The 22,813-nt window shown below is 47.8% G+C and overlaps 1 protein-coding gene across 1 annotated transcript in view; it reads right to left on the bottom strand.

Moving 5' to 3' along the window:
* The window catches only part of SLC12A8 (solute carrier family 12 member 8), a 149,929-nt gene extending 128,417 nt beyond the window's left edge, over positions 1-21,512 (bottom strand). Inside the window, exon 1 of the mRNA XM_036447075.2 lies at positions 21,414-21,512. Within this exon, the coding sequence (XP_036302968.1) occupies positions 21,414-21,455 (42 nt within the window). The 5' untranslated portion in view covers positions 21,456-21,512. The remainder of the gene's footprint in view (positions 1-21,413) is intronic.
* Positions 21,513-22,813: the final 1,301 nt, after the last annotated feature.

The following is a 22,813-nucleotide window of genomic DNA, read 5'->3' as shown; positions in this document are numbered from 1 at the left end:
CAGCGAAAGGGCAGGGGAACCAGGAGGGCAGGGACGTCAAGGTCAGAGTCACAGCTCGGAGTGGCTGCGAACAATGGCTGTGTGTGATCCAGGCCAGAGCCGCGCAGCTATCCTCGGTCAAAACCAGAGGAGAGGATCCCAGCTCCCCGTTCCTCGTCATATCCACACGCTCCCCGGCCAAGGAACCCTCAGGAGGTCACGGAAGCCGCGGGCCGGAGGGGCCAGGGGCCTCCTGGACGGCCCGCCCGCCCGACCCCAGCTGGAGCTCCTTCCATCTGTGTGCACTGCTGCTCCTCGGTTCCGTCTTCCACAAACCACCGAAGAGGAATCTCCCGAGAGCCAGTCAATGTGAGCGCAGTGATTGGGACTCCAACCCAGGACCCTGCCAGCCCGTGCGTGTCCTTGAACAAGCGGTGCCAGTACCGAGGGACCTGTGTGCTGAATGCAGGATTGTTTCCCAGGATCCTAATCTCAGGATTCAGGACGCGGTCCAACTTCCTGTCTCTGTGTGTGCTCCGCTTCCCGCCCGCGGCTCATTACAGGCCCGCTCCTTAGTAGACACAGTAATGGCAACGGCAACGCCCGGCCACAGAGAGTCCGCATTGAGAGTGCTTTCAGCTTCCACATCCATCCCTCCTTTGATCCTAACCACACCCTGGAGGGTGGCCGCAGGGAGAACAGCCGGCAGTTCTTATAACCAAGGAAAGAGCGTCTGCGAGAGGAGACGCCACTGCCCAGACCACAGCGGGCTTTGGATCCCCCGGTCCACACTGTAAGAGCTGGACTCGGCCCACAGGTCGCTTGCCTCCTTCTCTCCTAAATTGTGATCTTTCCGATTTCAGTGTCTAATATCCTAGAATTGGCTTAATTGTGAATACATCTGCCTGATCCCTAAATCTCCTATTGCTATTCCTCTTTCATACCAGCCTTTGCATTTCCACTCGGAAGGCTGTTTTGCTTATGTGTTTGTATACCTACAGTCATTTGAAAAGCCCTGGCCAGCATGTTCAGTGGTTAGAGCTTTGGCCTGGGCACCAGAAGGTCTTGGGTTCAATTCCTGGTCAAGGGCACGTATCTGGGTTACAGATTCGATCCCCAACCGGGGTCGGGTATGTGTGGGAGGCAACCAATCCATGTCTCTCTCTCACTCTCCCCCCTTCCCCGCTACCTTCCATTCTCTCTAGAAATCAATGGAAAAAATATCCTCACTCCTTGGGTGAGAATTTAAAAGAAAATGTTGTGTGAAAAGCTTTTCAGCTCCTAGATCTCACTGGACTAAATCAGCCTTACAGGTGATTCGCAGACGAATAAGGTAGAAGCTGTAGGAGACGCTTTACCCTGAGGAGGAAAGTGCAAATGGTGTGAATTGGTGGCTCAGCTAAAACAGCTTCCTGCGAGATGTGCTGGGAGTGTGCCTACTCTTTCTAATCAAGTGACAGAAGAATATAATTGTTCCCAGAGCCTGCTCATCAGATGCACAGGAGCTGGAGTTTGACACCAAGATTGCAATAGTGATATTCTTAGAGAGAGATACTGGTACCAGCCCACAGAGAGAGGGTCAGTGTGTACATGGGAGGGCAGGGGAGAGAAAGAGAGAGAAGAAAGAAAAGTTCAAAAAAGGGGCGGGCTGAGACAGAAAACCCTAGATTAAAAGGCCAAATAGGTGCCTGGTTGGCGTGGCTCAGTGGGTGAACATCAACCTATGAACCAGGAGGTCACTGTTGGATTCCCAGTTAGGGCACAAGCCCAGGTTTCAGTCTCGATCCTGGGGGGGGGGGGGGGGGGGGGGGTAAAGAGTCGCGCGCATGCAGGAGGCAATAGGTCAATGATTCTCTCATCATTGATGTTTCTATCCCTTTCTCCCTCTCCATTTCTCTCTGAAATCAATGAAAAAATCTAGATTTTTTTAAATATGCCATATAGGTAACACAGTGACACCCAGGGATATCTCCCAGCCTCCCCCCACCCCACCCCCCAATAGAAGCAGTGCCTCCAGATGTCAACATGGAAGCCCCAGTTTGGATGCCCATTCGTGTCACCTCTCCCTTCTCCACCATGTCCTCCAGCCTCACCACTGCGGGATGCTCCGAAGTTGACCTGTTAGGGGAGCACTATCTAACCAGCTCAAACCAGCTACCTTGCATAGTGCCCACGTGGGCCATGTGAGGTATGATCCTGACACCAATTCCAATGTGTGGGGCTACGATCGGTGTCAGAATCATACCTCTGCAAGCAATTCTCTGGCACCAGTCAGATGTCCTGCAATTCAGCTCCATTCTGCCTCTCTCCTCAGCGATGGTGGCAGATCCCGCCGGTGAAGGGCTCAGTCCTACAAGACGGCATCCGACCTCCTTCCAGCTGCCAGTTGCAAGCCCAGTTGTCACCGGGGCTTCTGACCCCCAGGGCGAATGATCGGAGAAACCCCCGACCCCCTCTTTGGATTCAACTAATTTGTGAGAGGGACTCAGAACTCACAGAAACGTTTTATTTACTAGATCGCCAGTTGATTATAAACGGGTGTAACTCAGGAACCACCAGATGGAAGAGAGGCGCAGGGCAGGGTACGGGAAAAGAATATGGGGCTCCCACACCCTCTGAGCCAACACTCTCCCCATCTCCACGTGTTCACCAACCCGGACGCTCTCCAATCCTCTCCTTTTGAGTCTTTATGGAGGCCTCATTACATACATGTGATTGATAAAATCACTGGCCATTGGTGATTGGTTCAACCTCCAGCCCATCACCCTCTCCTAAAAGTTCCAACCCTCTCATGCCGTGGTTGGTTCCTTGGCAACCAGCCTCCATCCGTGGGTGTTTTCCGAAAGTCACCTCATTAACATCAACCAAGCTGTGGTGGGAAGGGGTTTGTTATAAATACCCTGTTTCCCCGAAATTAAGACAGTTTCTTATATTACAATAATTTTTTCTCCCAAAGTTGCGCTAGGTCTTATTTTCAGGGGATGTCTTATCTTTCTATGCGCTAGGTCTTATATTCAGAGGATGTCTTATTTTCGGGGAAACACGGTATCAACACGCCTTTGTCACTCTTAACCCCTAGAAAGTTCGAAAGGTTTGAGGAGCTCTGTGCCAGGAATGGGGATGAAAATCTAGCATGTAGCTCTTGTTAAAAATCACAGTATCACATCTCACTGGTCCACAAGTCATCCTGCTCTGCCTGCCAGCTCTCTCCAGCGCCGGCTAGCTCCTGCTCAGACAGGCTGTGGGCAGAGCCAAGGGCTGCACAGACCCCCACACCCTACAGGACAGAAGATCAGCTTTCCCACACACACAGGACTCCAGCCCAGGCCCTCCTCTGCGGGAGGGTGAGGAGCCCCCTCTCACCTGAGCATGCCCTCCCCCATACCCAAGGCTCAGGAACCCTCCTCCCTTTACATCTCTTCCCAGTAATTTCCATCCCCCAGGGCAGGAGGGCAGGAGGCAGGAGGGCAGGGGGGGGCAAGGTGGCAGGGTGACAGTGGGTGATAGCCGGGCCAGTTCTAGGGTGTCTTGGTAAGACCTTGCGGGGAGGTCTGGTTCCTACGTGAATAACAAGTCCCATCGACATTCTGTGACACAGACATAGCAGGTCGCGGGCAAAGAGGAGGGAGCAGGATGTGTGCTGGGCCTAGCTCCGTGCCTGCTGGCGCGCAGGGGTGGGGATGAAGATGAGGAGAGCGGGGAGCAAAGGGGCCCCTCAGATTGCACACCCCACAAGCGCTCAAGCGTCAGGCTCCCCTCTCCCCTGGCAGGGCGAGCCTGGCAGGCTCCGGGGCACGGGGCCTTGGAGCCAGACGGTGATCAGACCTCCATGCTGCTCAGGCCAGCACGTTCCTTCCTGAGCTCCCAGCGCAAGAGCCAGGCCCTCCCTCTGCGCCAGGGGCCTGCCCCCCACCCTGGAAACGCCACGGCTGCCCGGGGGAGTTCTAGTTCAGAGGCAGAAGTCGTCTTCCTGTGAACAGGGAACCTCTGCACTGAGGAGGGCGTCTAGAAAGGGGGAACTGCACCTGAGAGGCGAGCTGGGCTGAGTGAGAGGACAGCTCCACCGCGCACAGTGGGAGCGCGCACCGCCACCCCCGCCACCCTGCCCGGCGCAGGGAGCAGGTCTGGGATGGGAGATGACACCTGCCTGTATTTTGGCAGCCGGAGGGAAAGAAACCAGGGGAGGAACCGTGCTTCTGCCCACTGGGGTCAGCAGTGGGTCCAAGCAGGGCCCGGCTAGCCCCTCCGCCCCAGCACACCCGTGGGACCTGCTGGGCCTGCTGAGAGCCGCTGTGTGATTATCCATGGCCCATCCCAGGTCACCCAGGCTGTGCAGGCCTCAGTGCAGAGCGGACAGCCACACAGCCACCCGGGAGGCCTCCATGTGCAGGTGAGAAGGTGACCGCGAAAGCTTTGTAAGCGTCAAGCACTAGAGGCGATTTTCAGTGTGAGGGCATCTGTCTTCGGGGAAGTTGGGAGGAAGAGGAAGAAAAGAGGTCTTACTGGGGATGCATTTCTATGTCCCCAATGACCTGTCCTCACATTCGAGGTGAGTCTCTGCTCTCGAGCGCGATCCTGAGAGCTGCCTCTCCAGCTCCTGCCAGTCCCAGCCTCCTGGGTTGTCCTCGGGACTCAGCTGAGGTGTCCCAGGGGCTCAGCTGGAGTGGCCTAGGGGCTCTAGAACAATGCCCAGGGAGCATCCTGCACCCCCTGGGGTGGAGACTCCCCAGCTCTGCGGAGCAGGAGCGGGGACCTATCACGAGTGTCAAAGTCTGACTCCCCTGGGTTCCAACCTGGGCAGCACCTTCGGTCAATATTGATTTAGTCCTTCCCAGAAACGGGAGCTCTCCGTGCAGTGTGGGTGTCTCCGCCACAAAACATGTTCGAAAGCCAGTGCCTTATAGACAGCGCCTTCAAACAGCACCTACAGACAGCGCCTACAGGGCCTGCAGGGCTGACCGGGGTGCTCCATGCCGTTCATCCTAATCCTCGTACAAGGCCGGGAGCCGCCCGGACAGCCTGGTCCCACGCCGCACAGCCCCAGGAGTGATACGACCCTCCGACACCGTGAATACATGGATGCTGATGGGAAATCCCTGCTTGAGTCCCGCCTCCCTGGACCACACTCCACCTCCCTCCTCACTCTGCCCTTCAGAACTCAGAGCTGTGATCGGGACAGCTAATAACACCCCCAAAATGACAAAATCCCACAGCAGAGATGCCTCGGCTGCCTGAACAAGAGCTTGGACTGTGTGCTCTCAGTCTAAAAGCAAAAATGCCGCCGAAACAGGTTTGGCTCAGTGGATAGAGCGTCGGCCTGCGGACTGAAAGATCCCAGGTTCGATTCCGGTCAAGGGCATGTACCTTGGTTGTGAGCACATCCCCAGTGGGAGGTGTGCAGGAGGCATCTGATGGATGACTCTCTCTCATCAATATTTCTAAGTCTCTATCCCTCTCTCTTCCTCTCTGTAAAAAAACAATAAAATATATTTTAAAAAATAAAAAATAAAATAAAAGCAAAAATGCCGACAAACTAATATAAATTCCAGGCAGAAATTTTGCGTTTTTGCAGGGGTGGAAGTTACCAATTCAGAACCTCTGATCTGTGAGTTACCAGATCGAGCAAACAAGAAAATACAGGATGAACAAAAGTAGGTTTACAATTGTTCATATGGAAAATAATACAATAATAAGAATAAACAGTTTTGCATACTCACAACTGTAGACCTACTTTTGCCCACTCCTGTATACCGAACAGGACTCGATCTTCTCTCTGGTAGAGAAGGGAGTTACAACTAAAGAAAAAGAAAAGGATAGAAGGATAAACCCTAGGTGATGAATCGGAATGAGGGATAGTTTGCACTTACAGTTTTTAATACATATAGCAAGATATAGAGCTAAATAGATATGTGTGTATTTATGTTCCTTCTCTGTCCACTTAACGCAAGCATATCAAACTTGGGGCTGCATGCCTCAACCTGCCAGCCATGAGTTTGACATGCTTGACTTAAGGGGTCTGTCTGTAAGACACCCCAGTAGCAATAAGCATACCTAGCACTTTCCTAGCTTCCGAATTACCATGAAAATGATAGAAAATGCGTTTTTAAACGTGTTGAGCTATAATTATAACTAGAGAGGAAGAAAAACAGGTGCTCCCAGATCAGACATTTGGATAAATTCATGCAAATGGGCTTAGAAGCGGGGGAGAGAGGAGAGAACACAACTGTACAGGAATAAACTGGGTCCCAGGGCAGCTGAGAGAAGGACTGTCTCCCAAGGCACCAGAGAAGCTCCCAGGTCAGAGCCAGCGGGTCCCAGCGGACACGGGTCAAGGCGCCATCACTGGGTGTGATGTCGTTGGGAAGGCTTGATCATGCATACACGGCACCTCTGGCGCAACAGATGGGGAGGAGGGGGTTGACAAAAGGGCCTGTGTGACTGCCAAGTTCCTACATTTTACACTGAAGTGGAAAATATTAGCTCTAAATAAACTTAAAAGTTTAAAATGTATTTTTAATCCCTAGAGCAGCCATTTTTAAACTTTTGGCCTCAAGACCCCTTTACAGTCTTAAGAATTATTGCCGAAACCGGTTTGGCTCAGTGGTAGAGCGTCGGAAAGGTCCCAGGTTCGATTCCGGTCAGGGGCATGTACCCTGGTTGCGGGCACAACCCCATTAAGGAGTGTGCAAGAGGCAGCTGGTCGATGTTTCTAGCTCTCTATCTTTCTAGCTCTCTATCTCTCTCCCTTCCTCTCTGTAAAAAATCAATAAAATATATTTTTTTAAAAAGAATTATTGAGGAACCCAAAGCTTTTGCTTATGTGTGTTATACTTATCAATATTTGCCATTCTGGAAGTTTAAAAGAAGATATTTAAAAATACATATTAATCATTTAAGCATAACAATGAGCCCATTATCAATTAAAATAAGTGATGTATTTCCATGAAAAAGAATTACTTTCCAAAACAAACATGTTTAGTGGAAACAGAGGCCTTATTATACATTTTGCAAGTCTTTTTAATGTCTGGCCTGATAGAAGACAACTGATTCTCATATCTACTTCTGCATCCAGTCTATTGTAAAATATTGTTTCTTAAGTACAGGGAACTGGCCTCCCACATTTCTATAGTAAAAAAATGAAAGAGTAATTTACTACCACTGGTCCATATATGAAAAAAATTATTATCACCCAAAAGATAACAGGATCACACACACACACACACACACACACACACACACACACACACAAAATAGCACAAGGTATAAGAAACAGCAGCAGCTGCATCAGAACTATAAGAATTAAAGGAAACCTGGTCAATGTGGCTCAGTGGTTGAGCATCGATCTATGAACCAGAAGGTCACGGTTCGATTCCTGAGCAAGGCACATGCCTGGGTTTTGGCCTCCCTCCCGAATGTGGGGCATGCAGGAGGCTGATTCTCTCTCATCATCTGTTTCTTTCTTGCTCTCCTTCTCCCTTCCTCTCTGAAATTAAAAATAATAATAATAACTTTTTAAAATATATTTTATTGATTTTTTTACAGAGAGAAAGGGAGAGGGATAGAGAGTTAGAAACATTGATCAGCTGCCTCCTGCACACCCCCTACTGGGGATGTGCCTGAAACCAAGGTACATGGGCTTGACCAGAATAGGACCTGGGACCCTTGAGTCTGCAGACCAACGCTCTATCCACTGAGCCAAACTGGTTTTGGAGAAAATATATTTTTAATTAAAATAAGAATTAAAGGAAACTTGAAAGCCATTAAGATCCTGTTGCTCAGAAGCAGCAAAGCTTTAACGATGTAAGATTATGTTTTCTTCTCCATGAGTCCAATGATGTCACCTGGTTATTCATTTATACACACACACTATTCATAGATTTAAAATTTTATAACCAACTATAACCAATGTGGAAATGTTCATTATAATTCAGAAAAATATGTAAATTTCATAAACCTTGACAATCCTATCTAATAAAAGAGTGGTATGCAAATTGACTGTCACTCCAACACACAAGATGGCAGCCCCATGTGGTCAAAGATGGCTGCCCCCATGTGGATACAAGATGGCCACCACAAGATGGCTGGTAGGGGAGGGCAGTTGTGGGCAATCAGGCCAGCAGGGGAGGGCAGTTGGGAGTGACCAGGCCTGCAAAGGAGGGTAGTTGAGAGTGATCAGGCTTGCAGGGTAGGGCAGTTAGGGGTGACTGGGCCGGCAGAGGAGAGTAATTGGAGACGACCAGGCCTGCAGGGGAAGGCAGTTGGGGGTGCCCAGGCCTGCAGGGGAGGACAATTAGGAGCGACCAGGCCCGCAGGGAAGGGCAGTTGGGAGTGACCAGGTTAGCAGGGGAGGGCAGTTAGGAATGACTAGGCCTGCAGGGAAGGGAAGTTGGGGTGACCAGGCCTGCAAGGGAGGGCAGTAGAGGGTGACCAGGCCTGCAGGTGAGGGCAGTTGGGGGCAATTGGGCCAGCAGAGGAGCAGTTAGGCATCGATCAGGCTGGCAGGGGAGTGATTTGGGTGATCAGGCTGGCAGGCAGGTGAGAAGTTGGGAGCCAACAGTCCTGGATTGTGAAAGGAATGTCCGACTGCCCTCTGTCCTGGTGGGATCAGGCCTTAACGGGCAGTTGGACATCCCTCAAGGGGTCCCAGGTCCCAGGGTGCAGGCTGGGCTGAGGGACACACACACACACACACACACACACACACACACACACCTGGCATGAATTTCATGCACCAGGCCTCTAGTGTAAAAATAATAATCCAATTAATAGAAAATTAGAAATGAAGTGAGGAAAATGGAATAAAGAGTAAATATGTCAAAAGTCCTCTTTCTTCATATCAGGAAGCAATTAACAAACTGATAATAAGTTGATGATTTGGGGAGGGCAGTTGGGAGTGACCAGGCCTGCAAAGAAGGGTAGTTGAGGATGATCAGGCCTGCAGGGGAGAGCAGTTAGGGGTGAGGTATTATTTAAAGTTATAACGATAACCACAAAGGAAAACAAAAACCAAAACCATTCGCAGTGACTGTCTCTGGGGAATGGAGGTAGAGAGGAAGAAAGCTTTTCACTTTATGTCATTCTCTAGTGTTTGAATTTTTTTCTTGACTGCATGCACATGGCACTTTTTTTTTTTTTAAATCCTCACCCAGGGAGTGAGAATGTTTTTGTTGTTGTTATTAATTCTCACCCAAGAATTTTTCCCCACTAATTTTTAGAGAGAGTGGAAGAGAAGGGGAACAGAGAACGAGAAACATCAACGTGAGAGAGACACACCAATTGGTTGCCTCTCGCAAACACCCGGAATGGGGCAGGGATCAGACTTTGACCAGGAATCAAGTCTGTGACCCTCTGGTGTGCAGACCAATGCTCTAACCACTGAACATACTGGCCAAGACACATGATAGTTCTGTAATTAAAATACTAACTTCCTTTTATTTTAAGAGAATTTCTAAATCATCACATTATTAGAAACATTTTTAAAACAGAATGCTGACCTAGAGTTAATAACCTTGTTCATAACTTCATTTGAGCAGTGTCTGAATTCACCAAAAGGTGTCTGTGATTTAAATCACACTTAAGCCGAAACCGGTTTGGCTCAGTGGATAGAGCATCGGCCTGTGGGCTGAAAGGTCCCAGGTTCGATTCCGGTCAAGGGCATGTACCTTTGTTGCGGGCACATCCCCAGTGAGGGGTGTGCAGGAGGCAGCTGGTCGATGTTTCTCTCTCATCGATGTTTCTAACTCTCTATCCCTCTCTCTTCCTCTCTGTGAAAAAATAAATAAATAAGTAAATCACACTTAAACTCATTAGATAAACAAGAAATTTAAAGGTAGCAAAGACTTTTATAAAGTTAATGTCTGTCCTTAACATTTGTGTCTATTTTTATGTTAGAATTTGTTTTGGCTTTGTGTTGTTCTTTACTGAAAATTGCCTAAAATAAAAAGGAGAAGTTACTCAAGATTTGTCATGGCTTTCTGTTTTACGTTAAATTCATGTTAGAGCATGATATTTTTAGCACGGGGAGGGCGGCTCGGGGCGGTGCACCGGGAGCACCGAGTTCCGTAGTGCTGGCAGGAAGTGTGAGTGTGACTTACACGCTCTCTGCACATCGGGGGAACAACACTGCAGAATTTTTTACAGAGACCAGTGGGTTTTACTCCACTTCTCTTTTTTCACGCCTGTTCCTGTGAAGAAGCTAACACCCAAACACCAAAACACAAACAATGGAAGTGTCAGCAGGACCCTCCTCCTGAGACTGGTGACTGCCAAGCAGGACCTGTTAGAAACGCATCAAAGCCTGTGAGGTGCTGCCTCCAAAGACTGCCCAGGCCATGTAGCTCCAAAGCACACCACAGTCCCTTTGATTCAGGTTTTGAAACTCAGAAGGAAAAGGAACATTTTTAAGAATCAGATTATATTATATTTGGTAATAACTTAAGAGCAAAAAGAGCCACTGAATTGAATTATACTCAGGAATGTGTTCTTCTTTAAAACTGATTCCAATTATTTAACATTGTTCTATGAATACTGAACTATCTAGCATTTAAACTGCATTTAAACTGTGACCCTTGCCCTGGCCAGGTAGCTCAAGTGGTGAGAGCGTTATCCAATATGCCAAGGTTGTGGGTTTGATCCCCGGTAAGGGCCCATATCAAAATCAGTCAATGAATGCATAAATAAGTGAAACAACAAACCAATCTTTCTCTCTCTCTCTCAGATTAATAAATACAAAAAAGGTGGGGGAGGGTAGGAGGGTATAAATGATGATGGAAGGAGATGTGAACACACAGTATAGTGTAAAGATGATGTATAATTTTGTTAAGCAGTATCACCCCAATAAATTCAATAATAAATAAATAAATAAATAAATATTAAACTTTTACCCTGAAGAGATATATTTGGGTCAGAGAAAATATAACATGAATGAAAAAATAAGCTAAAACTCAGCTGTCCCCCCTATAGAAAGTCAGGGTGTTCCATCAGGCCCGACCAAAGTCTAAGCACCCCCTAGTGGCACCTCACTCAAATTACAAGAATAGTACTTCAGAGTCATTAAGATTCTCCTTGCAAACAACTCAAACTATTGAATGATGGCAAGGACTGTATTTTTTCTATATCTGGTCATGGATGAAATGTACCCTATGGCTGTAAGATGTTTTAAAGTCACCTAATCCATTCACTTACAGCTACATTAAATGTATTAATCATTTTATTTTTTAAATCGTATGATGGTATAACACATTAAGAAATCTTGCTGGCTAAAGAGATTGGCCCTCTCAGAGTTAACCAATTCTTAGAGATAGTGAAGGGCTAACCAAGACCATGCCTGTTATATACAAACTAAATTCAAACCATACCTCAAACCACCCCCTTTTATGTAACTCTCACACACCAGGGCAATATTTACCCTGCCCCAAATCATCTCAGGGCCATACACCAGGCAACTAGAAACCACCCCTTCAGCCCAACGTCTGCCAGGACTATTCAGATTAGCCAATCCTAACCTGCCCTGCCCTGCCTTCCCCGGTACAGGCTCCAGCCAGGCTCTCCCCCTCACGCCCGCCTCTGCCCCCACAACAGACCTGATGCTTCCCCCTGGCCCTGTGTGGCAAGGCATTCCCCCTTCTCTCGGGAGACTAAGCAGGAAACTCTTTCAATAGCATTGACCTCTCCACCCACCCCTCAGTCTCCTCCATAAAGGAAGATGCTGTGGGCACAAGTGAGGCTGGGTCGCCCTAACCCATTTCAGAAAAGGATCCCTTTTGTTCCAGGCTCAGGGACACCTTCAACCAGGAAAATGTCTCCATTCCTCTTTTTTCGACCATGCACCCTTTTCGGCCCGGTGGTAATTTGGGGGGCTGCCCTCCCAAGCGAGGTCACACACAGGGCTGCAGAATGGAAAGGGGGAAAGAGAAAGGATGGCAGTGCCCACAAGAAAGCCTCGGACTCAACTGAACCCCGAGAACAATTTATGTCTTCTCTTCTCCCCTGGGTTCGGGGGCAGGGTCTCTTCTCCCGCCACCTCCTAAAGTTCCTCCTAACGTTGGTGGTTTTCACAGTGAAGCGAAGAGCTTGAGCCGTGAGACTTTGCACTTGCATCGGGTCCCTCCCGAGGGTTTTACCTAAAATTGTATTTGTAATTTGTAATGTTTTTACTAAAGACATTCCCTAAAAATCGTATAAGCTTCATGTACTAACAAAAAACAAAAAAAATGGGATGGGTCATGGCTCCCGATGTGAGCCCCTCTCTTCCTCCCGGCCATCCTGGGCCCCCGTTTCTTTATCTGTAAAAGGAGGGGCTAACAAGACAGTCTCAGGTTCCCTTTTCTTTTCTCCTCAGGTGCATTCACTTCTCTACACACTAATGAAGCAATCTCGCATGTGGCTGCTAAGGCTCACTTTGCATATTGGTTTTTTAAAGACACTAAAACAGTCCTGGAAAATGCATAGCAAAAACAAGTCAATTTTTAACTGTACACTGACTTAATAAGGATGCAGAAAATAAGACTTTAGATTCGGTGCTTGTCCCTGCCAATCACTGCACAGAGAGGACTGTGATGGGCATGGCGTGTCAGGAAGATTAAGCTGGCAGGAGAAAGCAGGCCTTCTGAGACAGGGAGATGGCAAGTAGACATACTGTGTGAAACCTGAAGTCCAGCAGGATCAAATGCTTTGAGCTTTAGGAAGAGTGAGAAGATTCAGCTCAGCTTATTTTTTGAGTGTCTATTTTGCCAGGATCTCTAGCTTCTGCCGGAAATATTAAAATTGAAATCTCTTAATTGCTGTGGAATAAGGATTACCTCCAACTAACCTGAAGGTTTTGTCTTCCTTCTTTTGGCTTGGATGGTCTTCAGAGAAACTGTGCTTGCAAAGAAGCCTGATCCCAATGCTCAAATTTACATTATGACCTAAAGATTGGATGCGTTAAGATCAACCCAGAGCTGTATTATGGGGTCATGGGTCATGGGCTTGGTTTCAGTCATGGGCTCTGTCACTGTTTACATATGTCTTTGGGCAACTCATCCTGCACCTCTGGGCTTGTTTCCTGACATGCTGGGCCAGGGGTCTGGGCCAGAGGAGCGGTAAGGACCCCTCTGTCTCTAAACAAGTTCACTCCTCTCTCCCTCTTGTGCCCATGCCAGTTTCCTATTCCCCAGTGCCCCACAACTCGACCAGGCTGTCTCTCACTCTCACCACACCCAGGGAACCTCGGTAAGCCACTGAGTTAAGAAGGAGACAGCAGGGAAAGGGCAGAGGAGGAGAAGACAGAAAGGAAAGGGGAGGCAGGAAGTCAGGCAATGCTGGGGACAGGGTCAGAGATGGTCACAGCCCGGAAGCCAATCTGGACACACCCTCTCCCACACGTGGTCCAGATGCCATGCGCCTGATGGAGAGCCCACACCCTGGGTCTGCGTCCAGCTTTTCTCTAGGGTGATTAGCTCAGCCCAGCCAGACGTTAGCCTGCAGGCTTCCTAGCAAAGAGTCCTCACGGACCGACTTCTGCTGGAGCTCGTCTCTGGAGGAAAGCTAGATGAAGGAGGAAGACTACAACGAGTCACTCATACTAACTAATCTGCAGTTTTTGGTGACGTGTTCTCATCCCATAACATGACACAGTTTCTCTGAAGACCATCCAAGCCAAAAGAAGGAAGACAAGCTGAAACCGGTTTGGCTCAGTGGATAGAGCGTTGGCCTGCGGACTGAGAGGTCCCGGGTTTGATTCTGGTCAAGGGCATGTACCTTGGTTGCGGGCACATCCCCAGTGGGGGGTGTGCAGGAGGCAACTGATCAATGATTCTCTCTCATTGATGTTTCTAACTCTCTATCCTTCTTTCTTCCTCTCTGTAAAAAATTAGTAAAATGTATTAAAAAAAAAAGGAAGACAAAACCTTCAGGTTAGTTGGAGGTAATCCTTATTCCACAGCAATTAAGAGATTTCAATTTTAATATCTTCAGCAGTAGCTAGAGATCCTGGAAAAAAATAGGCACTCAAAAAATAAGCTGAGCTGAATTTTCTCACTATTACTAAAGCTCAAAGCATTTGATCCTGCTGGACTTCAGGTCTCACACAGTATGTCTACTTGCCATCTCCCTGTCTCAGAAGGCCTGCTTTCTCCTGCCAGCTTAATCTTCTTGACACGCCATGCCCATCACAGTCCTCTCGGTGCAGTGATTGGCAGGGACAAGCACCGAATCTAAAGTCATTAGCCTTCTATTCACCTCCCTCAGGCACCAGCTGCTCCTTAGCTTCCCAGCCCCGAGTTTGCAAATAGCCTACTCTGTTGGGTTGCATTGGAATAGCTGCTTCATCCAGTTACTGAACATGCATTGTATTTAGTGCTCGCCATGTGGCAGGCACGGGGCCAGATCCCCCTGCTTATGGCATAAACACCCTGACAATCAAGTACACGCATCCCATCTCACAGTTGTGAAAACAGACTGGGAGCCCTTAAGTAACTTGCCCAAGGCCCAATACATCTAGTGGCACAGTCAGAATCTCGAAGCCAAGTTTCCAGGTTCAAGTCCACCACCAAACCACACCACACATCAGTGACATGCCTGAGGACAGAGGCTCCTGGAGCAAGATTCATACCTGCTACAAGTCCAGTAGGTCCTCAAACACACACACACACACACACACACACACACACACACAAACACTCCTAAACTACTGTAGACCACCTAGGCTTAGAAAGTATTCCATCCTCCTCAGAGGACTGCCCACCCAGCAGGCTGGCCTAGCCAATGTCCCACATTCGGGTTTTGGCCACTGGGATCTTTCTGGATTTGGGGCTCCTAGCATAGGTCTTCTGCTTGTCCTTGCTGTGCTGAGTCATGCATTTATTTACCAAATGAATCCTCTGATCATTTATATCACTACATCATGGACCAAATAATACTCCCTACCTTCGTTTTATTATTAGCCAACATTTACTGAATGTTTACTGTTAAATAAGCTCTATACAAATATTTACATAAATTATCTCTTTTAATCTTCATAATTCTCTAGAGTAGGTTCTATTACGATAGCCCTTTTATAGGCAAGGAGGCTTAGGGAGTAATTAGCCCTCAGTCACAAAGGGTTAGAGCTATACGTGAACTCAGGTAGCACGTGTACCCTTGATCATCCCATCATGAACCCTCAGACCTACCGCCTCTTCCCAGCTGGTCCACGTATTATTGACTAACACACACACACACACACACACACACACCCCTGAGACTATCTATTCATTCACCTCTCCACCTAACTCTGTGTTCTCTCTATGGACAAATTTCCAGAGCTCTTTTCCTGTGACCAAGAAAAGAGCAGATCTGAATTGATGGGGTTGGCATGACACTCACTGGCTCTCTTCCCATTGGCACCATCTTTTTAACCCCGTGTTCTTCAGGCCCCAAAGCTCTTAGCAGAATTATTGACTCCCAGGACTGGAGTAAAACCAGAAAAAGGTTCATGGGAAACTCCTGGAGGGTCAACCAATCCTGGAGTTCAGCTTCAAATGTGTCAGCGACCCAACCTGCCATTGCTTCCACACACGGGCCTTGGGTTTTCCATCTGGATGGCTTTGCTCACACCTTTGGGGCAGTAGCCAGATAGCAGAAAGGAATAAAGCTTAGACCTGCTGAGAATTAAAAATGGCGGCAGATTCTTCACTGATACTGCCCCTAGGGCAATGGAAACGAAAGAGAAAATAAACAAGTGGGACTATATCAAAATAAAAAGCTTCTGTACAGCAAAAGAAACCATCAACAAAACTACAAGAAAGCCCACTGCATGGGAGAACATATTTGCAAATGTTATCACCGATAAGGGATTTGATCTCCAACATGTATAGGGAACTGATATAACTTAACAAAAGTAAGATAAACAACCCAATCAAAAAAAAAAAAAAAAAAATGGGCAACAGACCTAAACAGATACTTTTTGAAAGAGGACAGAGGAAGGCAGAAAACATGCTCAAAGACACTAATCATCCGAGAGATTCAAATCAAATTGACAATGAGGTACCATCTCACAACTGTCAGAATGGTTATCATCACCAAATCAACAAACCACAAGTGCTGGCGAGGATGCAGAGAAAAAGGAACTCTCACTTCTGGTGGGAATGCAGACTGGTGCAGCCACTGTGGAGAACAGTATGGAGTTTCCTCAAAAAACTAAAAATGGAACTCCCATTTGACCCAGTGATCCCACTTCTAGGAACATATCCCAAGAAACTAGAAACACCAATTAGAAAGGACATATACACCCCTATGTTCATAGCAGCACAATTTACAATAGCTAAGATTTGGAAACAGCCTAGGTGCCCATCAGCAGATGAGTGGATTAAAAAACTGTGGTACATCTACACAATGGAATACTATGCTGAGGTAAAAAATGAGTTTGCAACAGCATGGATGGAACTGGAGAGCATTATGCTAAGTGAAATAAGCCAGGCAGAGAAAGATAAATATCACATGATCTCACTTATTTATGGAATATAATGAACAACATAAACTGATGAACAAAAATAGATCCAGAGGTAGAGAAACATCAATCAGGCCATTAAAACTCAGAGGGAAGGTAGGGGAAGGTGGGGGTACGGGGGAGAGATCAACCAAAGGACTTGTATGCATGCATATAAGCCTAACCAATGGACCCAGACAACAGGGGATGAGGGCATGAGGGGTGCGAGTTTGGGGGTAATGGGGAATAAGGACACCTATATCACAATGTAATCAACAAAGAAGTTTAAAAAATAAACAAATAAATAAAAATACAAATGGTGGCAGAGTAAGTAGATGCAGCATGGACATGCTCCCAGGAACAAACTGGAATTACAACTAAAATACAAAAAAAATTTCCTGAAAAATCAACAGAAAACTCGCAGGAGAGAACCCTGATACCTGAGGACTGAAGGTGGAGATCGCATGGAGACTGGTAAGAGGGGCGGAGGCACAAAAGGGCCAGCTGGGCACTCATAGACAGCAACTAAAGTCCTGGAGCAAGCATGTCAAACTCGTGGCCTGCGGGCCACATGCAGCCCACAATAAATATTTTTGCGACCCAGCCAATATAACGGTATATAAGAAACCTTTTAATAAGAAGTTTGTAATTTAATTTTTATAATATACTGTTGTACGTAATTATTAATAATGAATTACAATGTTCACTAATGACTGATTACTATAATCATGTTGCATTCATTCCCCTTATGTGCCTTACTCACAGGCACACCATTTCTCCCCACTAACAGTAGCAGCGGATATTTTAGCAGCTGATGGCCACTTCATTAGTCTTGGACTGACTTGTTTGGTGTGTGCAACAGGAAATATTTTGCTTTCAGAAAACAAGAAAAATAGCTTTATTTGCATTGTGCTTATTAATTTATGCAGTTATTTAGTGTCTGGTAAGTTAATGTTCAAGAAAAAATATTAATTTTTATTAAAATATCTATTATTTTATGTTAACAACTAGAGGCCCAGTGATTGAAAATTCATGCACTGGAGGGAGGTCCCTCAGGTGGCCTGCCCCCTCTCAGGAGCCCTCAGGGGCAGAACGCAATCTGGCAATCAGTGGAAGGCGACCCCCCATCACACCTCTGCTGCTGCCACTGCCACAGCGCAAGCCTCAGCCGGCCCTGGTTACCTGAGCCTCAGGCAGTCCTGGGCAGCTGTGTAGCCGTCATCCAAGGCCAGCCCTGGAGATCTGGGAAGCTGCCATCTGAAGCTTGCTTGCACCTTGGGCCGGCCCTGGGTGGCTGAGGGGCTGAGGGACCCCCCTCAGCCCTCCAGGGTAGCTGGGGGACTCGGGAAGCAGGCACATGGAGCAGTCAGCCTTGCCACACAACCTGCCGCCCCAGCAGGGCTGAGGGGACTGGGCGCTGCCATATTGTGACTGTTGGCGCTGTCATCTTTGAGAGAGTGGCAGTCAATTAGCATATTCCCTCTTTATTAGATAGGATTACTCATTTAGTTCAGCCCTTTGTATTTGGCATGACTATTGAAATAAACCTATGTTTCTATGAAAACTGAGCTTTTGTTTTTTTGCAGCTCACATAAACTTAAACCTTGTTTATTTGACCTGTGTTAGCCTTTGAGTTTGACATGCTTGTCCAGGAGAGATATCTCAGCTGTGGCGGGTGCCACTGAGAATTCTGGGATCTAATCCCCAAGCTGGGCTCCCCAGCAGGCACACCAAAACTGAGGAGGGTACCCTCGTAACACCTGGCTGTGAAAAGCAGCAGGGCAGCTGTCTGCCAGGGAATAACAGCTGGAAATTCAGGCACTGTCTTGAAGGGCCAACGCACAAAAATTCCCTGTGGAGCCACCCACCTTGTGCTCGGGCAGAGGGAGGGTGAAGTGGACTGGAGATGTGAGAGCAGAAGCCAGGACAGGGGTCTCGGGGGATAGAGCTCAGAAGACAGACACCCCAAGTCCTGGGCTGAGTCATTCCCAGGAAATGACTAGGGAAAACATCTTTTCCACATAGACATCTGCCTAGGCTAGGGGGAAGTCAGTTGACACACCCTATTGAAAAACACCCTGCCCTGAGACCACTTTAGAATTAAAAGTAACAATTAGCCTCCAGGCAGAAGCAACTGCCACATCCTGTTTAAAAAAAAAAAAAAAAAAAACTCTCCCCACACCTGAGAATGATTGCCTAGGGTGCAATTCAAATCAGAATCCTATCAGTCTGTAGGCAGAGGTACCCGTGTTTCCCCGAAAATAAGACTTCCTCCAGAAATAAGACCTAGGGCATGGAAAGATAAGACATCTCCTGAAAATAAGACCTAGCACAATTTTGGGAGAAAAAATTAATGTAAGACACTGTCTTATTTTCGAGGAAACAGGGTAGTATCTGGAGTCTTTGAGATTTTACCTGATCTAATTAGTCAGAAACAGCCTTTAGCACTGTCCTACCTAGACACAGTTGTAGGCAAACTCATTAGTCAACAGAGCCAAATATCAACAGTACAAAGACTGAAATTTCTTTTGAGAGCCAAATTTTTTAAACTTAAACTTCTTCCAACTTCTTAAAAATAGACCCACCCAGGCCATGGTATTTTGTGGAAGAGCCACACTCAAGGGGCCAAAGAGCCACATGTGGCTTGTGAGCCAAAGTTTGCCGACCACGGACCTAGAAATTGAAATTGAGAGGAATAGAGGATCTACCTAATACATAGTCACAAACCCAAACAGAAAGTCATAAATGAGGAGACAAAGAAGCAACCCCCAAATGAAAGAACTAGAGCAATCTCCAAACGAAGAGATAAATTAAGGAGAGATAAGAAATTTATCTGAATCAGAGTTCAGAGTAAAAATGTTAAAAATGCTCAACAGTATGGGAAAAGATATAATAACTATGAAAAAAGAACAGTCTGAGATAAAGAATGGCATAACACATTGGGAGGAATACACAACAGATTAGAGGAAGCTGAGGATTGAATCAGTGAATTAGAAGACGGAGTTGAAAATTTCACTCAATCAAATAAGCCAGTCAATGAAAGAGAAACACCACATGACCTCACTCGTTTATGAACATTATAAACTGATGAACCAAAAGATAGATATAGAGACAGTAAAGCAACAAGTAGACTGTCAAATTACAGCAGGTAGGGTAGGGAGATCTGGGGGAGATAATAGATCAACTGAAGGACTTGTATACATGCATATAAGTACAACCAATGGACACAAAACTCTGGGGCGGGAGGGTATGTATGGGGGGGGCAATGTTAAAATATGTACACAGATAATAATTTAATAATAAAAAAAAGAAAGAAAATTTCACTCGATCAGAGAACCAAAAAGAAAAAAAAGCAATTAAAAAACAGGAGGACAGTGTAAAGGAGCTGTGGGACAACGTAAAACGTAACAATATTAGAATAACACGTGTGCCAGAAGAGGCAGAAACGGAGAAAGGCATAGAGAATGTGTTTGAAAACATAATGGCAGAAAACTTCCCTAACCCGGTGAAGGAAAAAATTACACACATTCAGGAGGCACAGAGAACCCCAAGCAAGAAGAAAATGCTGGGAACTCGGGCTGGGCCAGACGGTGCGGGGCCTTGGCTAAGGAGTCTGAACCCTGGGTGGTAGACGCAGGGAGTCACTGAAGGCCTTTAACAGGGGAGAGAGCGTCACAGCTGAGCCGTAGCTGATCCCAATCTCCGGGATGAACCAAGAACGTCTTATTTGTTTCCCTTTATGGAATCCCTGGGGAGAAGGGCCTCACATTTTCCATCTGAGTATCTTTTGCATACTTAACACAGAACTCATGCATGCACACAGTCTTACACACCCAACGAAGATGCCTGGGAAGCACCGTGGGAGGCGGGGCAAGCTGAACAAAATGTAAGACCTCTGACAAAGCAAGGTCTCTCTGAGGGGCCTCAACCCAGCGAAGGAGGCGGCCACGGGCCTTTTCACCCAGGAGTGAACAGCTCTGGACAAGAGCGCTGACACAGCTCCGAGGAGGCCCTTCCGGGTCTCCAGGCACCCACTGCTAAGCAGTGAGCACTTCCAGGGCAGGGAAGAGCAGCAGGGTGACAGCCCTGGGGAAAGGGAGACTCATCACCTGCCCGCCATCACACTGCATTCCTCACAGGTGTTCCTGTGCGTGAGGAGCGGGTACCCAGCCAGGCGGGATTCTCCCACCCACCTTGAGCCCCCCATGTGCCTCAGCAGCTTCTGCCCCTGAGCTCAGGACCCCCCCTCCCCAACCTAGGCCCCGCTCTTACTGTTGTGGGAGGCTCTGAAGTGATTCTCTCCCCTCTTGTGGGGAGCACATTCCGTATTAAAATCCCAGAAGCCCTCCTGTCCTGCTCTGCAAAGCATGAGAGAAACCCATGGGGCAGTGAAAACATCCAGGCTGAGTGACCAGTCACCGGAAAAGATGCTGGAAACAAGTGGTTTCCCGGTAAACACTTAAGTGGGTTTCCTTATTTTTTAAGGGATTAACTACTTCCGAGGAGAGCCACTTCCATTCCATAGCCACATTGAACATTTACTATAACTAGTGATCCACAGGAAGAGGATAAAGAAAAAAAAAATGCCCTACAGACATCAGGGAATCCAGAAATCCATTCGGCTTCAGCATCTACGCTTTTCCGAAATACATTTTCCTTCTCACGCTGGTGTGATTCAGTACGAAAAGGAGTTCATCTGATCTGAGTCCTCACTCTGTTCAGAGATAGTCTCCATGGCAGGGAATGTGAGAGTCCAGGATTCAAACAAAATAATAATAGCAAAGAAGATTTTCTGCACTCGGATGGTTAAGGGGTTGGCTATAATATGTTCTGGGTTACGCTGGAACACCAAAATAAACTTCTGAGATAACTACTTCCAAAATAGTGCACTGCAATGTTTCCATTCGGCTTCCTGTGTGGTGACCCTTTGCTCAGGGGCCTCAGGGGTTCCCTGACAGCCCCCACACACACACACACCCAGGCCCACCTGCTGGGCTTCCTCGTGGAAGAGCTCCTGCACGTGAGACATCTGGCCCTTCTCGCGGGAACCGGGGTCCTGGTGGTCCGGGTGGGGAGGCCCTCTGGAAGGTAAACACCATCCTCAGTCAGGCTGGCTCCTCCTTCCCTCTCTCCTGACCGTCCGCCCTCCCCCTGCACCAGAGTCCTCCCTCCTCTAGAAACTCCCGCCCTCCCTCTTCAGGACCTACTAGATCCGGCTCATCCTCCGAGGCCGCTGTGCTCCCGTTGTGCTGCACTAAAGCCCAGCTGCCACCGAAACCGGTTTTGCTCAGTGGATAGAGCATCAGACTGCGGACTGAAGGGTCCCAGGTTCGATTCCGGTCAAGGGCATGTACCTTGGTTGTGGGGATGTGCAAGAGGCAGCTGATCGATGATTCTCTCTCATCGATGTTTCTAACTCTATCCCTCTCTCTTCCTCTTTGTAAAAAATAAATAATAAAATAAAAATAAAAACCAGCTGCCCCAGCTCCCTCTTTCTTCCCTGAGCTCCTTCCCTGGGGTGGAGATTGGGGGGACCAGCCGCCCAGCCCTTGAGGACACAGTGACACACTCCTCTCCCACCCTCGGAACCCCTTTGTCCAGGGCGAGGGCACCTCCACTCACTAGACCTGGATCCAGGTGGTGAGTGACTGTCAGACCAGGCCATGAGCGGAGTGTGAGAGGGATGGTGAGGAGGTTGTGCGGGGGGTCCCTCGGGAGCAGGGCCAGAAAGGGGTGTGGAGCGGAGAGGCCGGTAAGAAGAGGCTGACGGAGCATCATTGCCAGGCTGGGTTATCTCATCAGGGGAGCAGAGCCTTCCTGGGCCCCTGGACCAGCTACCCTTGGGGCTAGGACCCCATGTGGGCTCTGAGCCTCCCTCCCTCCAGCAGAAGGCTGGGCTGAGTGAGCGGGGCTCCTGAATCCTTGGGAGCAGGAGGAAAAGGGAAATGGGGAGAAGGGATGTAGGGTAGAAGAGGTCATGGTCATGTGAGAAGAAGAACATGGCCCATGACAGTGACCAGCGAAGGCAAGGAAGGAGGCACGCTCCCTGAGGAGTATTCAAAGCAAGAGTTGGGGGTTGGGTGGGAACTGGTTTGGCTCAGTGGACAGAGCGTCGGCCTGCGGACTGAGGGGTCTCGGCTTCGATTCTTGTCAAGGGCATGTATCCTGGTTGGGGGCACATCCCCAGTGGGGGTGTGCAGGAGGCAGCTGATCGATGTATTTCTCGCATCCATGTTTCTGGCTTTCTATCCCTCTCTTTCTCTCTGTGAAAAACTCAATAAAATATATATATATATATATATATATATATATATATATATATATATATATATTTTTTTTTTTTTTTTTTTTTTTTTAAGAGTTGGGGTTGGGGGGCCACTGTGCGCT

The sequence above is a fragment of the Pipistrellus kuhlii genome, unplaced genomic scaffold (genome assembly GCF_014108245.1).
Source record: "Pipistrellus kuhlii isolate mPipKuh1 unplaced genomic scaffold, mPipKuh1.p scaffold_m20_p_2, whole genome shotgun sequence".
Classification (NCBI taxonomy): domain Eukaryota; kingdom Metazoa; phylum Chordata; class Mammalia; order Chiroptera; family Vespertilionidae; genus Pipistrellus; species Pipistrellus kuhlii.
This window is presented reverse-complemented; position numbering and strand designations above follow the sequence as displayed.